Raw genomic sequence first — 25,211 nt, 5'->3', positions numbered from 1 at the left:
GTTGAAATAATTGCAGTTTTGAATGCACAAGTATATTATTCTTTAAATCGACGTTATCTAATAAGTCTACAAAGTTGCGGAAACTTTCTTATTACTTTAACGTCGACGTTAATCTAGCCGCAGCAGAGTTGAAACTTTTCAGCGGATGACATGGGACAAAAAAGATGATCAAGTTTCTAATAGCTCTTTAATATAGTAATAAAATTGTTCTGTAGGCCAATTATATATATGCGACATCTTCTGAACAATCAGATTATTAATCTTGCAATTTGCAAGTTTTCTAAGTCCTAATTTTTTAAATATAGAAAGATAAATTCTTATTTTAATATTAGAGATACAAAAGTATTTTCTACAAGATTATTTTTTTCTACTTTTCTACGAAAAACACACATATATTTACTACACTTGAAATAAAAGGAAAAGAAATATGAAACGAACAAAGTGAAAAGACCCTATACCGTAAAATTTTCACATATTAATTCAGGAATTAAATTTCTTTGTACTAATTTTTTAATAAAGCCGCTCCAAATTATATATCAAGTAAGATATAGTCCAAACTCTTTTACAAATTTTTTATGAAGAAAAATTTTACTGAAAGAATAAAAATTTTTTACTATTCTTTTTACTTATTTCTTTAATATAAATTCTGTTTTCATATTATAAAGAAAAATCGTAAAAATTCACCTCTTTTCTGCACCTGTGTTTTTAATTGCACAACACGATTTGCAGTCGCCTGCCGCACGTGATATACCGTATACGTGCGTGCAGCCGCATAATCCCGCATAAGCAGCGGCATGCTAAAGCGCGTAAGCTCCCTCAGCTTTCCGCACGAAGAAGCGTGAAACTACAAAGAGGTCGCTTCCCGGAATCTAAACGCGAGTTCGGAAACTCGGTCGAGTTACATAGTCTTCAGGTTCGTCCAGAATATTTGCTAATCCCATTGTTCGCGCATATCGCCCGATCGCTTCTCTGAGAAACATCGTGGAAGACAAGCGTTTCGCAAAGTCGCATGTCACATCTTCTCAAGAGGATCGCTCTTGGATATCGCGTCGTGAAAATGTAGCGCTCCAACTGGTGAGATTGGTGAGAAAAAAGAAAATTTAAGATTGCTTCAATCTAAAGCTTAATCTAAAATTCTTTGAAGACGATCTTGAAAATTTTGGGGATTTTATAAATCTTGAGAATCTGGAAAATCGTGGACCTTATTTTAAATAGAATGTGACTCTATGGATTCTGCAAACTATATCAAGAGTGATACGAAAGAAGTCGTTTTATTACTTTTCTCAAAAGCAGAAAAGCGAATAGCTTCCCATCTCATCATTCTTCGCATCGTTGATTTTCTTTGTCTCGGACAATCGCGTGTTTTACTGCGTGCTTCTCGCGCTACGAATAACGATCTTGGCATGTAGATATCGGTAATTTACGTTGAACAAAATATGCAAAAAAGCCGCATCCAACAGCTGCGCTTATTCTCTGTCAGTGACGAAAACTTTTTACCATCGCTCGTATTTGCTCCGAAAGTTACTCCGAAATTAAAGTACAATTCGGCACATCTCTCCCGCAACTCAAAGCAATTCTCGAAATTTTTTGGTATAATTAACAACGTTTGAAATTATGGGGGTAGCCGCAAGTTTTGCTCAGAAAAGCAGAATCTTCTTAAAATCTTACTATGCTGATTTTGCTTATTCCTTAAAAAAGTAGTAGCTTAGTTAATAAATATATATATTTCAGTTAAAAAAAGAATTTTTCCTTCTTTCTCTCTTCATATAAAATCGGAAGAAAATACGAAAGTGCATTGCATTGCATCTTCTTTAAAGATCACAAACCCAGATATCAAATAAAAAAGAATTACAAAGTACAGACATGTTTTAATAAACTTATACCAACATTATTTAATACATATTATATGTGAGTGTTGTGTGTGTACACATCTTATTTATAATTTAATTTATAATTTTATAATTTTGTAATCTTATAATTTTTATAATTTTGAATTCGTGAAATAATGTTTCTTTCAAAAGAAAAAAAAAAAGGGAGAAAGAGAAAAGACAGATAGAGAACTTTTTTTTTCAACTATTGAATCAATAGAGAGGTGTAAGCGCATTTCCTTGCTTGGTGGCATCCACAATCGAATGAAAAAGCGGCAAAAATATCGATGGAGAAGATAGGAAACCTGTGAAATGTCGGCAGAGAGAATTCGTGATATTTCTATTCTTTGCGAGGTGTGCGTTCTTCTTGAAGCGACAGCAACGAGATAAAGTCATTGCTTTTATTCGATGAAGTTGGAACGAATGCGACTCTAACATGACGTGAGCGGGTCAGTGGGTTTGTAAGGCACGTAAAGTCTTTCGTGACGTATACCTAAATCCATCGAGCACTTCTGCATTCATAATTTTGTTATTGGACCTTAGAGGAGATTGATTTTATTACGAGAAACTGATCGGGACAGAATTAATCTGCTTCAATTAATAATTAATTCCTTCTTGTCACGAAATTGAAATAATACATAAATCGGTTTGTTATTTATTGCTTATTAAACGCGACTTAATTATATTATTTTTTTGTTTAAGTTAATTGTGATGTACTGATAATCCTGCTCGAGATCGCTGATTTAAAAAAGCCCAAGATACGTTAAAGTTGTGCCATTTTTCAACGATCTGTATTCATGCATTATCTGTATAGAAAAAACAGCCCGCCAAAAAATGATATAATGGTCAGATGTAAATATACATAATTAGTTATGAAAAGATCTGATCATATAAAATTATATATGTTATCAGATCTTTTCATAATTAATTATGTCTATTTACATCTGACCATATTATACTATTTTTTTCTTGGGAGAGAGAGAGAGAGAGACTAATTTTTAAAAAAATTTTACCGAGAAATGAAATTGTCGAAAATAACGCTATTTTCGTAAATGGATATCACGGTGTTGCAAAATTGATGTAACGAAAGTGTATTGGGAGATATGAAAAAGTTTAATCATATTGGCGTGAGAGAAAGTTTTCGGATATCGATCCCTTATACGAGATGTAAAACGGAGTACGCGCGAAAAATATCCACCTCGCGCCGTATTTTCCGAAATATCTCTGTTACCGATTTACGCTCATTTATTAATCATTACTTCATTTATTGATATAAAATCTTCATAAAATAAAGAATATGGATTAAGAATATGGTTTAATCACAGGATTTTCTAACAAAATTCTCAGTAAATCTTGTAGTGCACTAATACTAATACTAATCCGCAGCTGCTAATTCGGAGCAGTATCTCTCATTAAGCACCTGATCCTATTATCATTCCCAAAACATTGTTTAATTGAATATCCTCCCGCGTCCTTTGCAAAGCAGCTCATGCGAAGTAAATACGAGTAGATATCGTCTGACATGAATCTGGAAACATGTTCCAGCGAGGCGTAACGTCGGATTAGAGAGAGTAGAGCTTTTATCGCAACTGGCACGAAAGGATTTATTAATCGGTGCTCACACTCGCTATCTTTGCTCGAAATCTCTCGAATTGTTTTCCATATTGTAAAAATATGCAAAAATTATAATGAGAGAAAACGATATAATGAATTAAATAAATTAAATAAATTAAAGTAATGAATAAGTATATAAGTATAGATCTATAGATCTATAGATAATACTAATAATGTTAAAATTAAGATATCAATGTTTGAATGTCTAACAAGAAAAAAAAATTATATTATATAAAATCAAAATTATTATTTATTAATCTAATAAGCTTACGTTTTCAAAAATTTTAAATTAATTGTAGAATTACTCCATTTTTGTGTGAAATTTCTTTCAGCCGGATCCGAAATGGGAATTTTCACGCTCACTTCTAAAGATCGAGCAAGTGCTGGGCGAAGGTGAGTTCGGACGCGTTCTACGCGCCAAAGCCATGAACATCGGCGGGATGCCTGGCCCCACGACCGTCGCTGTGAAAACGCTAAAGGAAGACGCGTGTGCTTCTGAACTGGCGGATTTGCTGTCTGAATACCAGCTGCTGAAAGAAGCACAGCATCCGAACGTGATCCGACTGCTAGGCGCCTGCACGATGCCACCAGGCGCGCCAGTCTATCTCATCATCGAATTCGCCGAATTCGGCTCTTTACGGTAAGTATACACCGTGATATATTCGACGGTTGTGTCTCCTGATGTTATGTATGGCCCTTCCGTTTTACGAGCTTCTGGTCTTATCGATAAAGTCCTACTAATTGACTAGAAGTGAATCGACACAATTCATGTGACATGCGTATCGAAATTGGATTTACTTTTATATCTGTTATCGTTGTAATGAATAATATGTATCTTCTCAACTTAGAGATTTTATATTTATCATATTTTGAGAGAATTTTGCATTTGCTTTTTCTAGTTTAGTAATTATAAATTATAAATACATATATATATATATTATATAAAATAATTTACACAAAATTGATAAATTATTTCAAAAGTTTCAAAAAATTATTAGATAAATACATATTAAAATACAGAAAATTGAATAAAAAAATTTCTCTTTTGTAATTTAAAAGAATAATGCAAGAAAGAATGACTAAATAGCGTACGGATATTAAAGCTTGTCATTCATCTAGTACCTTTATTGTACTCTCCGATATTCTCTTTATGGGGTTTAGCAATAATATAAAAATGATAATTACAAAATTTTATTCTACTTATGCCAACGATGACTATGATTGCCCATATATACATTAAAATGTGAATAATATTACATAACGAACGTGGCCGACTTATAAATGCGGAAATAACTCCGGAAATTTATCGTGTTGAAATTCCGTCGCACGTGGAATTCCGTCATTGTCGGGACAATAACCTTTGCGAAACTAGTTGCTCTCGGTAATTAAATTTTTCCGCGGATGCAACACATGCCAAGGTACACCACTATTGCAATCCAGTCTCTCAGGAATGAACGGATTATTGACCAACAGTATTCCGGATATTGCTCGCGGTTTATAGAATAAATTTATACGAAATTTCAGCAACTATCTGAGGCGCAGCCGGCATTTGGAGTCGGAAGGCAGAATTCCCGGTTCGACATCTCCGCTTTCCACTTCGCCGATCAATGCCATCGAAGAATCGCGATGCGCCGATAATAATGCGTCAAATTGCATAATAACGCCTCGCGATATCCTTTCATTCGCTTGGCAAATAAGTAAAGGAATGGCGTATCTCGCCGATATTAAGGTGCGATCAAACTTTTTTAAAATATTTAATATTTCAAATTATTCAACTTATTATTTTTGAAAATATTTAAATTATATATTATTGTTAATTATATACATATATATAAGTCAATATTAGAAATGTCTGCTTCGTTCAGATCAATTTTTATTATAACTTTGACTATATCTTTCTGGAAGGGAATGCGAAAGTCGCGAAATGTCTTTCAACTCGGTCGAGTTGTTAGCAATTAATCAAAGTTTCCTCCGCACTGCAGTTGGTGCATCGGGATCTCGCGGCGAGGAATGTTTTGCTCGCAACCGGCAAGGTCTGTAAGATCTCGGACTTTGGTTTAACTCGCGATGTGTACGAGGACGATGCGTACTTGAAACGAAGTAAAGGACGAGGTAAGATCATTCACTAATTAATATTCTCGAAATTTGCAGACTTTCTTTTACATTTTATCATTAAAATATCATTTTTAAGCAATAGCTAGCAATGTCTTAACCAACTAATTATATTAATATATTCATTCTCTAGGAAATAACAAATATGTGAAACTTATCAATATAATATATACAATAATATAAATAATACAATGATAATTCTTTGTTACTCATTAGAAAAATATATAGACAAATTGAAAAATGTATTATAATTTAGCATTGAAAATAATCAGTATAATAGTGCAAGCCGTAGGTAATACCATTTTAACCTGATACTAACGACTCTAATTCAACCGCGACCGAATGTAATCTGCTCGTAATTCACTCGGCGGATTCGCGAGAAAAACACTTTTAATGATTCGCCCGACTCGTACTTCGCATTATCCAAGGTTTTACGATTGGTGCTCGTAGTACCCGTAAAATGGATGGCGCCGGAATCCCTGGCCGACCACGTGTACACTAGTAAATCGGACGTTTGGAGCTTCGGGGTGCTCCTGTGGGAGTTGGTCACATTAGGAGCTTCGCCGTATCCCGGAGTGGACGTACATAATCTCTACAATCTCCTGAAGGCCGGCTACCGTATGGAGAAGCCGCTCAATTGCTCGCAACAATTGTAAGTGCCTAACAACAATTGCGTCATGTTTTCTAATTTACCTAGCGTTCTTATAAAAGAGAGACAAAGAGAAAGTAAAAAAAAAAACTGTTTTAAATTATTTTAAATATCTAATTTTTTTTCTTTAGCTTGTCTTTTAAATGAAAACTGTTTTCTATACACACCTGTCTGCTATTATAACAATTTTCTTTTATAAACTTTTAAATCTATGTGTATCTTTTTGTAAACTTAGTATTTTCTGAGTAGACTCTATATAATTAACTTAGTTAGCTAATTCAAAACGACGCCTAGAACTACATGTGACCATCATTCATATGATATTTATAACTGAAGGGAATTCGTCTGTAATTATTATTAAAGTGTTCATAATTATGGTAGCGTGACTTCATAACACATGTGAAACATTCATCATCTTCATGAAGATTAGATCAAGGTGCAAAGAGTCAACCTCAGTACATACCGTGTTATTATTAAATTAGTGATATATGTGATATGATAAAAGGTGATAATTTGTACAGAGATGATTCGCCCTTCGAGTATGATGCGTGCACGGTATTTTCAATTATCGTTGCTAAAGCTATGTTCTTGGAAAAGTGCTTCGGTATAAAATAAAGTAGGTTAACTTTTCTACAGTTTGTCGTATTTTCTTTTGCCCAGGAGGGAAATTAATCATTTCCTATTTTTATAACTATTAAAGGAACACATCTCTTCGATGTTCGATTGCGTATAAAAGATATTTTTTCAGATATAAGCTGATGATATCCTGTTGGCATCAAGAACCTGGCATGCGACCGTCGTTCAAGGAACTGACCAGCCATTGGGAGCGCATGTTAGAGGATGGTGTTGAATATCTCGATCTTAATCCAAGAACCGTTCATAATCAGTCCTACTTTGCATCCCTACAGGCCTTGGATAGCGCGAGTGGTAGGTGAAATCAATAAATCGATTCGAAATATCATCTATAGATCTATTGAAATTGAAATTGAAGATCTATAGAAATTGTCATTTATAAATTAAATATATACATATTCTGACAATTCCAAATGATTTCGAAATATTATCATTTTAATCTTTATAACTCTATTACCGCTAATAATTACTAATAATATTTAACCGATTTAAGATAGTACGTTCGGGAGAATTATGTCATAATTTTTATTTCATTTTTTTAGGTTCTGAGAACGATCAGGTGGACAACGGAACTGCTACTATTTTGAAAACAAACACCGTCAACTATCTTGGTCGAATGTCTTCTGAATCGGTTACTAAATGTGACAAAGTTGATAAACTACAGGCGCTTTGGCATCCGTCCGTAGCGTCTTTTTCCGAGGAAGCTGTGAAGTCACCGTACGTGAACGATCGACCAGCGAGCCTGAATGCCAATCACTACGAGAGCCCGATAAAGCTGCGGAACATCAGTATGACCAGCAACAGCGAAAACGACTTGACAACACCTTCGAACGAACGTCCTCAGTCCTACATCGACATGCAGGGAAAGAAATCGGCGGAGACAGAGGACCTCCTGGTATTTAGCAGTATGGATGATGACAAGAACGATAATAACGTGACGAACTGATCGACATAATCTCGTATTGAATAACGTATTGTGTCGAATTTGAAATGCATCACAAATGAGAAAATTTCAAAATCACCAGAAACACACCAGTTTTCTGAGTCTCGATATTTATTAGCTTGAGACTAACATGAGGTGAATGAAAAAAATTAAGATAGCCGAACGATGAAATAATTGACGATTCTGAGTTATGCGAGAGAGGAGAATATTTATTCAACGAAGGGACGGGAGAAAAAAATATGTGCAAACGATTGGAATCCAATGTGATTCGCGTGGGACGAGAAATGTCATTTTCAAAGACGACGCGATGCGGAGAATGACGATGATACAATAAATATAAAAAAGTGCTAAATAAAAATAAATGATAAAAATTTGCTAAAATTGCAATTATAGCAACGAGTATCGTCTTCATAAAGTTGAAGAAACTGTGAGTTGAGAAATACCGCAGAAGGTATTTTTGAAACGACTGAATGAAACGCTCTATCAAAAATTAAGAGCAAATTATATCGCGCAAAGAGCGTTTATTATATTAAATATAAATTAGTAACTAATTTGTTCTACTTTTATGTACTTAAAGTCGTACGACTATCCGTCAATGATCACTGATGAGGCTGCTTTTATTATTATCAATAATAATAGTTACGTAGTATAATCATTCGTGCGATGTTTTGAAAAGATCGTCAGGTTTTTAATTTTCAGCATTTAAAAATCTTTTGCATATTGAACTATGCAAGTGTTGTGAGATTCGAGAATAGTTGCTCATTAAGTACATCAAGCTTTTTTTGGCGATCAAAGAACACTACAGGGTGTCTTAAATTATAAATTGTTTTTTAACTATTACTAACAGTTTTATAATTTTTAATTATGACTTCAATATTATTCAATTTTAAGTGGACTACACTTCAATAGAAATTTCATTCGAGGTATAATTGCGAGAGATATTAATGTTATAAGAAGTTGAAGATGATCTTCCATCATATCTTTGTTGATAAATATCTGTGGTTGTGAAGTTGTACGACGGGACACCCTATTCATGACGCTAATTTAATTGACTTAAAACTTAATCATCACGCTTCCTTAAAAACGAAATATTTTCTATTGTCGCACTAGCTTTTGTGGCTTCGTGTGTTTAACACAAAGCAGCAAATCGCATGAAATGATACGATCGAAAGGTAGAATTTTTACAAGATATATGTGCGAGTTCCGATTGACACAAACCGTATCCGTAATGTGCTTCGACGTACCTCAACGTAATGGATACAATAGACGAGAAATCGTCCTTTTTGTATTTATGTATAAAACACAACATTCCACACGAGAGAGATTAGCCTAGTTATTTATCGTTTTATGGGTTCTACGATGACCGCGCATGCGGGGGCGTGCGGGGTATGCTGGTACGCTCCAGCTAGGGCGCAAAATTTGTAGGAGCGCAAAATTTTAATAGGCGCCAATAATTTTTTAAGTGTCTAAAAACATGTGAAAATTGACCGCTCGGTCTATATATAACAATTTCAAAATATTAAAAAATATTAAAACAAAAAAGATATTAGAATATTAAACTAAAAAAAAGCTAAAAGCGGGAATTTCTGAGACATTTTTACTGCTGCGCGCGAACGAATTCCAGCGTAGGAGCACCTAAGACTGTCGGACCCCGCGCGCATGATTTCGATTTGTACCACGTTCTCTTTTTTTTTTTCATTGCTGACCGATGCGTTAAACGACTACGATATCGAACACGCGCCTTACGAACCGGTTAACATTGTGCCATATTATTTTCTTGTAATTAATATATTACAAAATGTATAAAAGATGCTTCCAGACAGAGTACATCTTTATATTACCTTCACCTGGTTTTCAGCAATACTTGTTTTTCCAACAATAATTTTATTAAAAATGAGAAAAATCTAAAGTTAAAGTAAAAAAAAGATAACAAGAAGAGAAAGGAGATTTAGAAAGACTAGGAGAAGTGATTTTCCATATTATCATTAAGCATTGCAAAGATTTTCTTTTAAGAATGTTTATATTATTTTAATATAATATAAAAGATAGTAGATATAATGGATATAAGAATTTTTTTTACAAATTTGCAATATAATTATATATAAAAAGATATTTGTTTTTTAGAACGCAGAAACGGGACGGAAGTTTTATTTGACACGAGTTACAATATAATTTTTTAATAGAAAATTATTCTTTATTTGAATCAACTATTGTCGCATAAAAAATCTATCACGGCATAGAAAACGAATATCTTACAAGCTATTTTTACATGTATAAAAAAAAAGAAAAATCACAAGTTCAATTTATCGATGCGAAATTCGCAGTCATTCCTCGTAGAATTGAAGTCGAAGGTCTTCTCTTCGCCAATCTCACCAAGTAAATTCAATTCATCGATATTTGTCGTGAAAGATTGAGGTATGACATCTCCATCCGGCGTATCGAGCTTATGAATCTCATTGGATCGATCGATTTTATGACTGGCAGTTTCTTGTAGGATGATCGGTGATAATAAACCATCTAAAAAATTAAAACTAGCTGATGTAAAAAAAGTATTGACATAATAATGTCAATATATGACAATGATGACAACTTTATCAAGTGCAACTAATAAAAAAATACAGAAAAAATTTTTTGGCGATATATCTTAACATAAAAATCAAGAAAATGCGCAAAAAGAAGCGAGACGATAATAAAAATTGTTATGATAATAAAATCGATTGTTGACCGCGACTTACCAGTCTCGTTGGTGTTTTTTGTCATACTGCTAGCCTCGTCCTCAAATATCTTCATTGTGGCGCATCTAATACTCTCCAATAACTCTCTATCCGACGCCGTGAGAAATTGCAAACAACTGATACCATGGATCGTCTTCACAAGCCTTGTCAGATTCTTGGGTAAGCGAAACTTCTGAAAGAGTCGCGCCTCCTCCGGTATATGATCCGGCTTACAGTACGGCAGGTGTATCACGTAATATCTCTTGTTCCTCTGCGGATAGTTCTCCTTCAGCAAACGAAGTAGGTGATTGTCCACGTTCTGATAAACGATCGTTGTATCGGATTTCGCGGACGACATCGACGGGGACGTTGCGACTAGCACAACGTCCGCGGACTGAAACGCAGTATTGCACCACAATCCCGGATCCTGTGACAACGTTACAAGATTATTTTCCTGAACTGCATTAATTAAATAATTTATTTTATTTTATTTGAAAGCTCTCATTACACATGTTTATTATCAAGTTATAATTTATTTTGACAACAATTAAAATTACAGACATACCGATTTATTTCATTACTCACTTTGCTGGCAGTTTCTGCGATATCGAACATATCTATCATGGCATTGATGTTACAACATCTTAAATATTTTGTCAATTCTGCCATTACATTCACGTGTGCCGGGTGCGTCGGTGAATACACCAGCAAACAATTTGGCCTTATTGCTATTCTCTTTAAAACTATTTAACAGATAAAAAGAGAAGAGTAATATTTATTGGAAAAAAAAGTCAAAAAAAAATTGAATTCTTACCTCTCTTTCTGTAAAGCTTAAACACATGATACAGCGCGTACAATAAAACAGGTGGTATCCATATTAAACTGATTATCATAATCAGCAATCGATGAGACGCGTGTTCTGAGAAATGCGAATTAAAACGCTGTTTAGCAAGTCATTAAAGTTACAAGATAATAAAATTTTTCTCGCTAAATTATCTTTACTTATGTGTATGTATGGTGATGTGCTGTTCGCGCATCCATATTCACCGCACTTTGGATGTAATGCCGCGACTTTGACATAATACACGCCATTCGGTGCCGAGAAATTATACCAAACATGCCCACTATTTTTATTCGTGGATATAACTGCAATACTGACTGTCGTCTCTGTGTCGTTATTGATTAACCACACTTTGTAATCCGTCACATTGTATCTCGACGGAAGCGGTTGTACGTACAATGCTAGATTCAACAAATCCGACAAGTCTACGTATATAAAAGGCGTGAATATTTCGACTGGAATGCCATCCTCTGTAAGAGATTCGCAGAAATAGTTGAGAATTTATAAATAACGCAATAAAGAGCCGTGAAAAAAAAAGAACTTACCGATAAGTTTGTGTTGCGGCACGTAGAAGATATATTTTTTACTGTATGCGTAATGTTCCTCGATCACGGAATATTCCAAGCGATACGGAGATCCTTCGTACGTAGCATCGGAAAACGGACATGACACGTATAGGTCTTTGGGCACGGGATGACTGGCATTCTCATACAATTGCACGTGTCTACACGCGTTCTCATTGTCGTTGGCAATATTTTGATAACGCGTAATTAATCCTATTTTACAAATAAATCTTTAATGCAAAACGCAGCAGCGGGAAATATTCAATTAAATATTGATTTTTAATCTGAATATTAAATATTTCGATAGTATAATCGTGATATTTCCTTACTATGAAAATTAATATCTGAGATCGATAAATTAAATGCGGTCGCTTTACTTTGAGTACCATCAAAGTTTTTCACGTACGCATATAACGTAAAGATTGCGGCGTCATCTTGTTTAGATAAGTTCTTATTAGCATCGTCAAATTTTAGCTTTGCGCAATCTAAAAAATCACGCAATAATGAATTTAATTCATGAAAAAATCTTCTTTGATTTATCATTTCCTACCTTCCCCCCTTTGTACTGGCGTTAGTATACATTGGAAATCTGGTGTTGGAACCAAATGAGTCTAAAAGAGTAAAAAAAAAATTATTATTGATAGATATAAAATATATGTCTGTGTATATATGATATTGATAATTAATCAATTCAAGGTAGAAGATGATTATACTGATTGAATAAGACTCAAAGATAAATTTTCATTTTCAATCTTATTATCAGTTGCTTATATAATGCAAAAGTAGTGTTTGCTTGTTATTATCTCTGTGCAATCACATGCATTTATGCATAATTTAGATCAATATTAATCACATCTATATGAATAGCGTAAGCTAATCATCATATTTGCATAATTTATGTATTATTTCAAAAATAACACTCTGACAACACTAGAAAAGTCACACTAAAGAATAATTTTAAATTATAAAATGATAAAAAGATTAAATTCATTGGAGTCCAACTTATATTTTATCGACAAATCGACATGTAAAGAAAAACGCGCAATTCCTTGAGACACCCTGTATGTATGCCATGACGTGACACCGCTGATGATTTAAAATCTATGTATGTATTATACGTGTGTATGGGTGTGTTCCATTGTGCTCTCTGTGCGTATGACTAAAAGAATATAATACTTACCATATTTTTACAATAGTCCGGATAACAATATGAGGCCAAGACGTGTTCAGTCGAAAAACACAGAACGATCACGAAGAAAAAGCTGTGGACTGTTACGCGCATTTTTAGGTTACCCGTTATTTGGTAATGCATAGCATTTGGTAAACAGCACATGTCATCGACCTCAACATGTCAACTGCTCCGAAGTTTGATAACAACTTCAATTTTCACGGTACCGATGTCATCTCGTACTCCGACTTACATGCTCCGCCGTGGATTTAAACAATGCAAAATATCGTGCACGACACAAAACGGCGTCGACGATTATTTCTATCAGAGATGAGATCAAACTGCGTATTGACGTGACGAAGACTCTGCTGGAAATAACAGGTACTGCTTACATCGCTTGGAGTCGACAAAAACGATTTCTACAAAGTAAATCATCAATGATTCAAGTCATTTGAATCAATCAGTAAACAAAAAAATTATTACACAAGCTACATAAATTAGAAGAAAAATCAAAAGAAAAAAACTGCATTATATTATCATTTTCTCAATGTTGAAATATATTTTTGAATTATGTATATGTATATGAATTATGTATATGTATATATATGGTAAAACTGCATAAAAGGTGTAATACATCTCCGATTTTATCGTCACTTCAATAGTTGTAGGGGAGGTTCTTCTGAGACAAAGTATCTATGAGTGTATATATATATCTATCCCGTAAATATAAACAAACACTTTTTCCACATCTGCTCTACGCAGATATAATGTAAACAAACTTCATTTTTCTTTATTTTATAATAGAAAAAGCATTAAAACTATAAAACTTTAATTTGTTATATCTCCTAAACCAATACCGTCCCCCACAAATTTCTTGCAGGGAATTACTCGGAAGAATCTCCCCACAAAATATTTAAGTAGCAATAAAATCGGATGTGTGTGTTATATTTTATACAATTTTACTATATATATAAATGCAACACGTATTTGCAAAGCATAAATGTGAAAATTTAATTGATAAAAGAAAAAAGATAAATTTTGTTAGATTTTGATAAGATAAAAAAACAAAGGTGCAGCATTAAAACAACATTGATAACTTTTAAAATTATACAAATTAAATATAAAATATAATTAGAATAAGAAGAACGATAAAAGCATTATTTTTAATTTTGTAATTAACTTTTATTTTGTCAATTTTGCAGAAAATGAGATACATGTTATAAAGGAAAGAATAAAGTTTGATATATGTTAAGGGAAAGAATTAAATAATAAAATTATCATTTGACGCATTGCGACATAAAATATAGTATGATTCATGTTTATCTTCACAATTGGTTGATTTCATAAACGTCAGATTTTAGATAAAATGAGATTTATTGTACCACTAGAGACAAGAATTGCTTATAATTGTAATATATGTTGCAATCTTAAATAAGTAATTTTTACAAACTATTATAAAACATTTCAGTTTTTCGATGAATTTGTTGATTAATCATAATTAAAAATTCTGCTGTATTAAAAAATTTCGTTTTATCTTCAACATTAATATGTTCGGTATAATTTAATTAAAATTATGTTATTCTTTTTTTCAAAATGCGCTTTTTTTCTTTTTTAATTAAAGCGCTTTCCATTTAAAGTTTAATTACGCTGGTTCTTTTGATTGAAAATATATTCAGAACTCTGAATAAGTTTACATTTGTCCAAATCATTTTGCTATTATAAAAGTTTCGGGACACCATATATACATCACCTCTTTATCTAACATTCTTTCGTCAAATCGCATTGAGTGTCTTGGTAGGAGATAAATGCGATTAAAAGTTCTTTGCACTCGGTAACATACTCTTCGTGCAATCGCGATATTGTCGATGTAGCGAATTTATAATCAATTTGCAACTGCACGCACCAGACAACTTTATAGTTTTGCACGATATCTTTTGGACGCGACACGCTATGAAAAATTTCTTGTAGGAGAAAAGGATCGTAACAGGACTCAACAATATATAGAGAGAGATACTATATATAAACTATATATAAAAGACATTTAAAAAGCTCTTGAGATGAGATGCAGTCATTAGTGAAAGGGAAAAGAGAAAGAGAAAGACTTTCTTTTTCATCAAAATAAATCAGCACAAAAAGAGTAAACATACGTCTAATAATCATGGTATCAACAAGCTTAACATAAACAAAATGAAAAATACTAAAGATTTATCTCGCTGACAACGGTCAATCGTAAACGCGTTAAGATGGAAACGCATTGATCACCGTATTAAGTAATTCTGGCCGATTCTTAATTGTTGATAGGATCGAAGTGCTTCCGTAGACCCTGCCAGCATTCGTAGTAGTCGTCGTCTAACTTGTTGCAGAGCTTACCGGCCCATTCCGTCACGGCCATGCTATACGAGGTCTCGAACATAAATGCCTGCATACCGTCGCCGATCCGCTCCGGTACCAGCTCGTTTTTGGTTGCGGTCTCGAAGCACTGTCTATCAGGACCGTGCGGGGTCATGACAGAGTGTAACGATGCACCACCGGCGGAGAAACCGTTCTCTTTTGCCTCATAACGACCCTTTATCAGCCCCATAAATTCGCTCATGCAATTTCCTAAGAATTAAATAGCAAAGTTTTACCAAATCTAGTCTATTTTTCTTAATAATTTATATAAAATATTAAATAAATAAAATAATAATTAATATTATTATTTATTATTAATTATAGAGCAAAAGACTAATTAGTTGTGTTTTATATAATTATTATAATTTTATTGAAGACCGTGAGAAGGTGTGAGAAAGAGTATCCCCTTTCCAAAAATTTATTACTTTTTTCAGTATTGTGAAAAATAGATTAAATAATAATAAAATTGTATACAATTTTAATAATTTTAATTAAAAAAGTTTAGTCATGCATAGAAATAGGTATATTAATTTGTCGAAAGAAAACATGATCTAATCAAAATTATTCTGTTCAATTAGAATGCCACAGTGTTACATGAATGACATTACTGTTTGATAAATAATATAAGCAGTATGCATATATAATATAAATTGTATTTAAAATAAGATTGAAAAGAACAAAATATAGTAAAAAGACAAACATTGGATATATTATTTCTTATAAATATAAATTATTTCAACTATGATGTTTCAAAAGAAGAACTACCGAATCAATTGCTCAATTATGTAAATTAATTCGCAAAATATAACGGAACCTTCCAATCCAAGTTGTACGCTAATCAAATTCTTCCGCGTTAAATAACGATTTAATTTCGTAAATGTTTGATGTTTGACAGATATTCTTGTGAAATCCGACATGCTGTTGACAGCGAATGTCGAATAAATCATTTAAATGATGAGTCGACCCGCCATCGTTGATTTTCATCATTGACTTATATCATTGAAAAACCGGTATGCGAAACAACGCACATTGCGTGTCATGACGATTCGCGATCGTACAACAATACAAGACGCACCGGTAGGATCTGCAATGGAAATTCCGCGCATTTTGCATATTATCGCTCTCCACGCGCTGCCGACTTATTCATTAACGTGGGGAATGGCCCGCATTGAAAACACGCTGCTATACTGGTTATCAAATCTCAGAGAAAGCAGCGAGCGGATATTCTTACTGACGCTCGCCAGTATTTTGAGATATGTGTTATGTGTTTCATATTGTATAGTACCGTATTAGCAAAGTAAAAAATCGTATAAATGTCTTTCAATTTGTGATATATACACACATTCTATAAAAAAATATTTAATAAATTTCACTATTCTACGAAAAAAGAAAGACAGTGAAATTATTTTAAAGAAGCAAGCAAATAATCATAGTTACTAGTTACTTAAAATCTCATTGAATTATTTTAGGAAATAAATCAACAATGATTTTCTGCAATTATGTGATTTAACACCAATTTTTTTTGTTATTATTTTTATTTTTTTACTTGATTTTTTAAAATAACTCTTTCTTTTTTTCTTTTTTCTAGAATAATGGAATTTATTAAATCTTTTTTTATAAGATGTATATTGTATTAAATTATTTATATTAAAAGAAATAATTATTTGACAGAATATTAATATTTTACAAAGATGTAATTTCCAGTCATTTTTTTGTAATAATTTTTTACCGATTTCAAGATGATTATTTATCGAATAAATTTCATAAATCTTTTTAATGATAAGTATATATTTACATGTTCGATATTCGATGATAAAAATAATAATTACTTTCTCCATAACAAGCAAAGAGAATTCGTCGATGTCGGCTTTCAATAAGATCCTCGATATGATCAGTATTAATTTTATAATTGAAAAATACCATCGCGCGTTTAATTCATCATCACAATTATCTCAATCAATCCTATAATTTCGCGTGTAATTTCTATGCAACGGAACGGACGCTCTCGGAACTCTGATAATGATCGCTTCTTGTAGTTTTCAATTACTTAACCCGAAGGATGCGTTCTCGTCAATAAGCATTATACCTATGCGTCTTTCTCTTTGCATGCAATAAACTTTCTCAACAAGAGCGCAATAAGAGCGCAATAATACAGCGAAACACAACAGCAACGATGACGACAAGGGCGACTGCGACATCAAACGAAAGTGACCCGTTTCGTCTTATAATCGATCGAATCGTGGTAGAAAATCGGTGAAACAACCTATCGAAGAAAGAGACATTGTGCGATCGGGAAAAATTTCGAGTTTTCTCTGTGCCAACTCGGTTGCACAATTTTCAGGAGCACTCTTCCGGAACAAAGATGCCACCGAGTCGAGTTCGGCGGAATATTCGCTCGAACTCTTGCCACATATATTCCTCGATATCGGAACAGGTGATTTTGCAATTTTAATATATCGTATTCAGTAAACATATTATAAATTGATGAATCCGTAGCTCAAACATCGTATAATTACAAATGATCAAATAACACAAAAATCCAAAGGGAATGATTAAAAGAAAGATTTACAAAGGACATCTTAAATATTTAAAATATCTTTTGATGTCTTATATTCGTTCAAAGCCACTACTTGTCAAACTTACGTTCTGTTTTTGTTTAAATGAAAGTTTAAATGCAATAATAGAAAATGTACGATATTAAACACTTGTGGCGCATAAATAGTCAATTTCAATAATCTTGCCAGATATTACTGGCACATGCTGTGATTTCTTTTACATATTAATTCATATAAAAAGAAATACGCGTGCCGGACCTTGTTCTTATTTCAACTAGCATCGACACATGTACGAAAGTGCAAAAGGAATATATTACTTTCTACTTACGATGATAGTAAGGGGGTCGGAAAGTGTGCTCCTGCACGGACCATCGGGGTGGAAAGATCACGAAGTCCGCCGCGGCGGTTCCAGGCTTGTTAGTGGGGCACGTCAACACAGTGAAGATGGACGGATCCTAGAATAGAATTAAATAAATTATTCATTTTGAGAATGTTATGATCGAACTCAAAGGATATATAAAAAAATTTATTTGCTATACATATATTCATATTATATAACATCAACGCAAAAATTTCATATTAAAATAAATTTCGTAGTAAAAAGGATCAAAGAAAAGATAGAGAGAAGAAATTTTGCACATCGGTAAAGATAATATTCAATTACTAGCATTCTTCCTGTATTGTATACATAAAAACTTTAATTAACATATATGAGAAATTTTACACGTGTAGAAATTTCTTTTCAGAACTTTCTTGGATATCTATGATCTTGGAGATTTACTCACGCAATGGTCAAAAGAGACCGAGTTGATAACCATGAATTTATCGAGATCATATTTGTAAGGTACGTAATTGCCATGCCATGCGACGACGTCGAAGGAACTGTGACCTTGATTAGCCGTAAACAGCTTTCCTTGATATTTGCATACGATCTCGTAATCGATCTCGCGATCCTCGTACCAAGCTACCGGCGTCTGAAAATCTCTCGGACTCGCAAGGCCGTTCGCTCCTACGCATCAGCCCCGCTCATTAACTCGCTCGTTAAAGAAACATTAATCTATCGAGTTTTCAATCAAAGAAATTTAATTCTTCAACAATGCGATCTATAATCGCACGTCATATTTTTTTCACAGAGTTTTATCTCAAGAATAAAATACAAAGAGTTTAAAGTCTGACATTGAAAATTATAAATTTGGATTAATTTCTTAAAGTTTCTAAAAATGTAGAGATAATTGCAACTTCTACACGCGATCGTTCGAATCGACGAGTACCTATCGGACCCAACTCCGGCAGCTGAAAATGATTGTCGAAGACCTCGAGAATATAACCCCTGGATGGACCGAAAACGGTCACGGAAAATCGCATACCCTGCTGAATGACGCATATCTCATTCGGCTCGCATCGTATCTTCCCAAACTCGGTAGTGATCTGCAAAGCGCCCAACTGCGGCACTACAATCACAATCAGAACTTTGTTTTAATATATATTTGTTAAAATATATATATTTAATATACATATATATATATTTTTTTTTAAGAAAAATGAAACGCCGCCTTCTTACTACTGCTTACCGATGAGAAAATCACCATCGGCGTTATAAAAAGCTTTGTCTTTCATAGAAGCATTGCACAAATACACATGAATTGCGATGCCCTGACGTATTTTGGGATCGCCGGCACCACACAGGGTGTGAAGACCCTCGATAAAATCGAGTTCGGGATCTCGTCGACTCGGGACGTCGAAAGTTTTCCATCTTAGCTGAAACGCGAGCGGTTAGCTTCGGAGAAACTAGTCTTTTAAGATTCAATACTTCAATTGAAGATTTCCAGTGCAACAGATAGATTCACTTTGTTTTCTTAATTTGAAAAATTTGATCTCAAAATTGATATAACTGGATTTAGATTAATTATCTACTTAAATAATTATTAATAAATTCTTGAATTCGATATCGTGAAAATTTACCTGATTGGGATTGGGATATGTCTTGTTCCAATCGTCCGTTATGTAAGATTCGATACCGTAAGCTTGAGTAAAGGGCTTGAACGGTTTATGAACGACAGACGGTTTTATCCGATAAAGCCACGATCTTTTATTTTGATTTCGTGGAACTAAGAAATAAAAATAATAGCGCTTTCAAAAATGATATTACATAATAAAATATTATATTAGCGACGAAAAAAAAAAAAAAAATTATTTAAACAACTAATTCAGAATTGCAATGATATTGCTGCAAAATAGTGTTTTAATGCTTTACTTATCATCTTATCAAAGTCTGATAAGAATGCCACGTGATAAGTTAAAGAATCGTGATAGGAATGTAATTATTTCAAACTAAGATTTATCTTTCTCAAACAAAGATAAAACTTTTCATTTATTTCACTATTCCAATTTTATAAAACGACACATTTTTTAAACCTTACTTAATACATTTTTAATTTAATTCTAAAATACACTAATTTTCTAAATTTTGATTTCAAATAGCCGTGTGATAAGTTGAAAACATATGGAAAGTCTCGAATAAAACGCGCGATTTTACTCACCGGTGAATGCTGTTCCGGACAATTGTTCGGCATAAAGATTGTATGGACAATTCTGCGGATTATTCTGCCCAACGGGTAGTGCCCCTGGACAGCGCGGATCCTCGCTGGAGAACTCACAGCCGAAACCCGTAAGATACTAAAAGATACATATCACTTTTCGATACAACACCATACTATTTTTTCTTATTAGATTAATACACTAGTTCTCACTATATCAAGTTCTCTTTTTAAACTTTTGCAGTTTTTTTTTTATCAAAAGTGTGTTGCAAGTATAAATTGTATACTTTTGTACGCTTATTTAAAATAGACTAATGCTATTTTAAATTCTAAAAATATATCATAAGGAAAAGTTTAGACTATTTACAGAATACTCATTTATATAGACGATTTTTCAGCTATTATTTTAACAATAAAAAGACAACAATTTTTAGCATAACAAAAATAAAAACTACAAATTAAATTTTTTTTGAAAAAATTGCAAAATCAATAACTTCGCTACCTTGAGCTCGTCCTTCATGACGCCAACAGTGAAATTCTTTTCTCTGGGGGCACGGCGTCTCTTTCGTTGACGCAAAATATACGGAGATTTCCACGGCACTCCACCGTTTTATATAAATGCGGTTGTCCTTAGGCGACGCAATAGCGAAATCAATGTTATACAAAAAAACATGTTTATCTGCTCGTGGACCAATCAGGCACAACTATCCGACTACGTTAACAGGCACGGCCGCCTCTGATAACCAGTCAAAGAGCCAGAAATTCCACTTCATGCCACGGAATTTATCGTCGAGCCTCTCGTGGCCTAGACGAGCCCCTCGCAACAGCACCGTGGTTCACTGGTTTACTAATCGTCATTTGATTTTGTCGACTTGTGTGACTCGTATTCAAATTAGTCTCTAACGTCGCCAGATATTTTCCATAGGATACCAAATATACCTGTGTTTAGTAAATAGTTTTCACAGTTTTGAGGCAGCACTGACGACATAGAAATATTCTTTTTATGTACATCTTTGTGTGTTTTTGAATAATTATATATGTATTTAATTTTATTCAGTAGTAATTTTCCCAATTATGAAATTAAATTTGCATAAAGTCGCATAAGACTCGTTGCAAACAAGATTTAATTCAAAAATCTTAAAAAATTCTTTTCCAATATTTTTCAAAATTCTTCGAAAAAAGAAAGATTGTATAATAACATTCTCCTTCGAGTGTCTCTAATATATCTAAATGTGATGTATGAATATTTAATATACATATAATGATAACGTAATACTTTTTTCTTAAATCAAGAATAATATTTAAATATTTTACATTTATTTTTCCTTAAATAATTACTTGTCTATTGCATACTTGTCAAATGCTTGATTTTTATCGTGTTGATTGAAAACACTCTCGTATCTTTAAGAAAGATTTATGAGCAATAGACGTGTACTTGAAAAGTATCACACTCCCATGTTGATTGCCTAACGTCATTTTAAAATTTACAAACTCATCTTGTTTGCTATGTAATGTCGTATTAAAGTATGCATGCTTGCGTTTTGCAGTATTTGTATAATACGTTCTGTTATTATTTATAAAAAGTTATTATATTCTTTTATCAATAATTTAATTGAACAAATGAGTTATGTTGTCACTCCCCGGGCGCAATAATCTTTTCAAATTTATATCAATCAATTTAAATTATTCTAATGCAGCAAAAAACTTTTTTATATAATTTATAATTAATATAATATAATACAATATTACATTAATTACATATAAACAATTTAAAACAGAAAATAGTTTAGACTATACATAGAGTAATAAGAAATATATATTTATAAAGTCGATCTCTGTTTTATCATAGTATGCTTTATCTCACAGCTTTGTATAGATTACAATGCAGGGATTAAGAAAATTTCTCATATCTTCCTGATAAAAACAATAAATATTCGTTCTGTTTTTCGTCGAACTTAATCGATCATCTTACAGTCCAGGAAATATCTAAATCCGCAGCATTCTTGCATTGAAGTGCATTCACCAGAAAATTTTATAAATTTATCTAATTGTTTTCACCTTGCTGATTATTTATCGGTTTTCGCGAAAAGTTTGTTGACCGCGAGAAAGTTTCGCGTCACGCCGAACGAGTACGCCTCCTCGCATCTTTGGCGTAATTACACGCGAGTTTCCATTAATCATGATTACAACAAAGACGTTTATTTCACCATGATTCAGGTAAAGTCAAAGAAACAGCGACAAAAGAGATCATTTCAATTCCAGAATTCGCTGACTCATATTATTGACAATCCTACAATACTTTTTATAACTGTTGGAAGAAAAGAGATAAGGAGACGTGTGTGTTATAGTAATTATTATATAAATAAGATTTATCTATATGTATTTTTAATGTTGCGTTACATTAAAATATATTTTATATATATTGCAGTATATATACATATAAAATAGATTTTATTTATACGCTGGTCAAATAATTTTCTATCATTTTACATATAAGTAGTTATATTTGCATCAATTGATAATTGATAACAATCAGTTAAAGTAATAAAGTTTCAGATTTAAACTCACTTAAATAGCAGCGATTGCGATGCAGAAAATAACACTCGCCATAAACAAGGCATTTGCTATAATTGTGCTCTATATTCTCGAACTTTCACCGCGAGAAGGATTAGTTATTTACTGATGACACATAATGACAAGCCAATCACGTTCACTTGCAAAAGTTTTTAGTTTTTGCAGTACGAACAGGATCGTACGCAACGAAACGCTTTCAAGTATCGGTCACGATGTGAGCAAGTAAATGGAAATTGCGACAAGTTTAATTTAGATGCGTAACAGATTTGCATACAGATTGATGCACGCGTTGTTTTTATGATCGACGATCGCGTAGAAAAAGAGGAATTTATATTAATTACAGCGTTTGCTACAGTTGCAGACAGATTTATGAGCCGCGGTTATAAATAGTAACTTAGTATTTATTTTCTTAATTACAATAATTTACTTGCAAAATTAGTTCATTATTTTTTATTGTGCACTCATGTAATGCTTATATGTTTATTGCAAGTTTGATTGCTTATGGTGGAATAAATATCTATTTATTTTCATTCATATTTATATAAATAAATTCGGTTACCAAGTTTTACTCTATTTTGTAAAAATAAATTTTACCGGAAAAGCGACGAAAACCTCTAATGGAATGCACTTTATACATTGCACAATATCGCTCAAACTAGTTTTCGAACTGACAAAAACTGAAATGATAGTGCAGAGTTTTTTGGTAAGAGAGCGGTTACATATCGGGAAGTACTAAATTTTTGGAACGTTGACTTGAAAACCGCTTGAACTAATTTCGTTCCGCTCGCGGAAAATGTCAAATTGCTTAAAAGCTAATATATACCAAAATCCAGTTTTACAGATAATTTAATAAATGTTAAATTTAGCGATCTTTGATTTAGTTCCATTCGTTGATTCTATTAATTATGACATTTCGTCATATTATTTTAGTTAAAAAAAATGAAATTCAGCGATCACCATAGCAAATAGAATAATTTAAAAGTTTAGTTAGTAATAATTTTGTAATTAAAAAATGTTACAATTATTGGTAAATTAATCTCTCTAATAATAGCCAAGCGCGTTGAAAAAAATTTTCGAATTATTTTTATTACTCTCTCCTTTGATACATTAATTTATATTTTGTGTTAATTATAAAGTAATGAGTCAGGTTTCTTTTTTATACTCAGACTATTAGCCTCGTTCGATTAATTAGTCACGAGAAAAGAACAATACTAAAGTAACCATTATCGCAACTATAAAATGAATGGAAAAAAAGAAATGGTCGATGCTGAAAAGATCGGCTTTCTTCTTTAGAATTACTCAATCCTATAAATTACTAGTATTAGTATTCGCAAGAAATTGTATGCGTGATAATCCTACGAATTATGAGTTTTTATTTATAAACATTTATTGTTGCAAAAACTGACGAGGTTCGCACTGAGACTCGCAACGGCACCTGCGAGAAAAGACGCAACGCAGCAGAAAGATTATTCTTTACAGTTATAGTGAGATCAGGCAAGAGGAGAAGGTGAGAAATACGAGCATGGTGGGAGCGACACAAGATGCCTCTAAGAGAGGAAAGAGCGGTGCCACCTCGTGGTGACGACGACTTCTCTCTTGTCCATCTCCTTGCTGGAGAGGAGACTTCCTTTTGCATATCGAGAGAGAGAGAGAGAGAGAGAGAGAGAGAGAGAGAGAGAGAACTAACGGCGAATGCAAATCCATGTTGAAAGAAAAAGAACTCAATCTCCTGTGCACGCTTTCTAAGTCGCATTTACTTTTCAAGAGGATGCTTCTCGTCAAATTAATAACAAATAAGAATGTTGATGCTAATTTATGCCGATAACTATGTTTCGATAAGATCTTTCGTAACTAAAATTTTTGAAAAAAAGTAAAAGTGATAAAAATGATAAATCAACTCTTCCTGTTAATTTTCATTTAAATTAATGTAAAAATTATGTTAGAAAATTGATCTAATGCGTTATTTAATGTTTTCTTCAATGCCCCAAGAATCTCCAAACACAATTTATCATATAATAATACGATATTAATATACAGGAAAAGCCACAA

At 32.9% G+C, this 25,211-nt stretch overlaps 3 protein-coding genes across 3 annotated transcripts in view; 1 reads left to right on the top strand and 2 right to left on the bottom strand.

The window, feature by feature from the left end:
• LOC115235161 (proto-oncogene tyrosine-protein kinase receptor Ret) overlaps positions 1 to 9,637 on the top strand; it is an 85,536-nt gene extending 75,899 nt beyond the window's left edge. The window contains exons 15-20 of the mRNA XM_029806763.1: positions 3,815 to 4,122; positions 5,007 to 5,211; positions 5,465 to 5,594; positions 6,045 to 6,246; positions 6,992 to 7,170; positions 7,419 to 9,637. Coding sequence (XP_029662623.1) covers positions 3,815 to 4,122; positions 5,007 to 5,211; positions 5,465 to 5,594; positions 6,045 to 6,246; positions 6,992 to 7,170; positions 7,419 to 7,822 — 1,428 coding nt within the window. The 3' untranslated portion in view covers positions 7,823 to 9,637. The remainder of the gene's footprint in view (positions 1 to 3,814; positions 4,123 to 5,006; positions 5,212 to 5,464; positions 5,595 to 6,044; positions 6,247 to 6,991; positions 7,171 to 7,418) is intronic.
• A 218-nt stretch (positions 9,638 to 9,855) lies between these two features.
• LOC115235160 lies at positions 9,856 to 13,467 on the bottom strand. Its single transcript, XM_029806762.1, has 9 exons — positions 13,118 to 13,467; positions 12,488 to 12,548; positions 12,267 to 12,422; positions 11,920 to 12,150; positions 11,536 to 11,844; positions 11,348 to 11,452; positions 11,119 to 11,276; positions 10,555 to 10,960; positions 9,856 to 10,336 (listed from the first exon to the last, which is right to left on the bottom strand). The coding sequence occupies exons 1-9, from the start codon at positions 13,268 to 13,270 to the stop codon at positions 10,110 to 10,112; spliced, it is 1,806 nt and encodes a 601-aa protein (XP_029662622.1). The 5' UTR covers positions 13,271 to 13,467; the 3' UTR covers positions 9,856 to 10,109.
• Positions 13,468 to 14,466: 999 nt separating this feature from the next.
• Positions 14,467 to 21,282, bottom strand: LOC115235182 (homogentisate 1,2-dioxygenase). Its single transcript, XM_029806793.1, has 8 exons — positions 21,091 to 21,282; positions 20,592 to 20,727; positions 20,014 to 20,159; positions 19,623 to 19,809; positions 19,323 to 19,502; positions 18,837 to 19,060; positions 18,380 to 18,506; positions 14,467 to 15,706 (listed from the first exon to the last, which is right to left on the bottom strand). Exons 1-8 carry the CDS (start codon positions 21,106 to 21,108, stop codon positions 15,393 to 15,395), a joined length of 1,332 nt encoding a protein of 443 aa, XP_029662653.1. The 5' UTR covers positions 21,109 to 21,282; the 3' UTR covers positions 14,467 to 15,392.
• Between the last annotated feature and the right edge of the window lie 3,929 nt (positions 21,283 to 25,211).

The sequence above is a fragment of the Formica exsecta genome, unplaced genomic scaffold (genome assembly GCF_003651465.1).
Source record: "Formica exsecta isolate Colony F162 unplaced genomic scaffold, ASM365146v1 scaffold211, whole genome shotgun sequence".
In the NCBI taxonomy this organism is placed as follows: domain Eukaryota; kingdom Metazoa; phylum Arthropoda; class Insecta; order Hymenoptera; family Formicidae; genus Formica; species Formica exsecta.
Note: the sequence above shows the minus strand (reverse complement) of the source record. Positions and strands in the feature narration are given on the sequence as shown.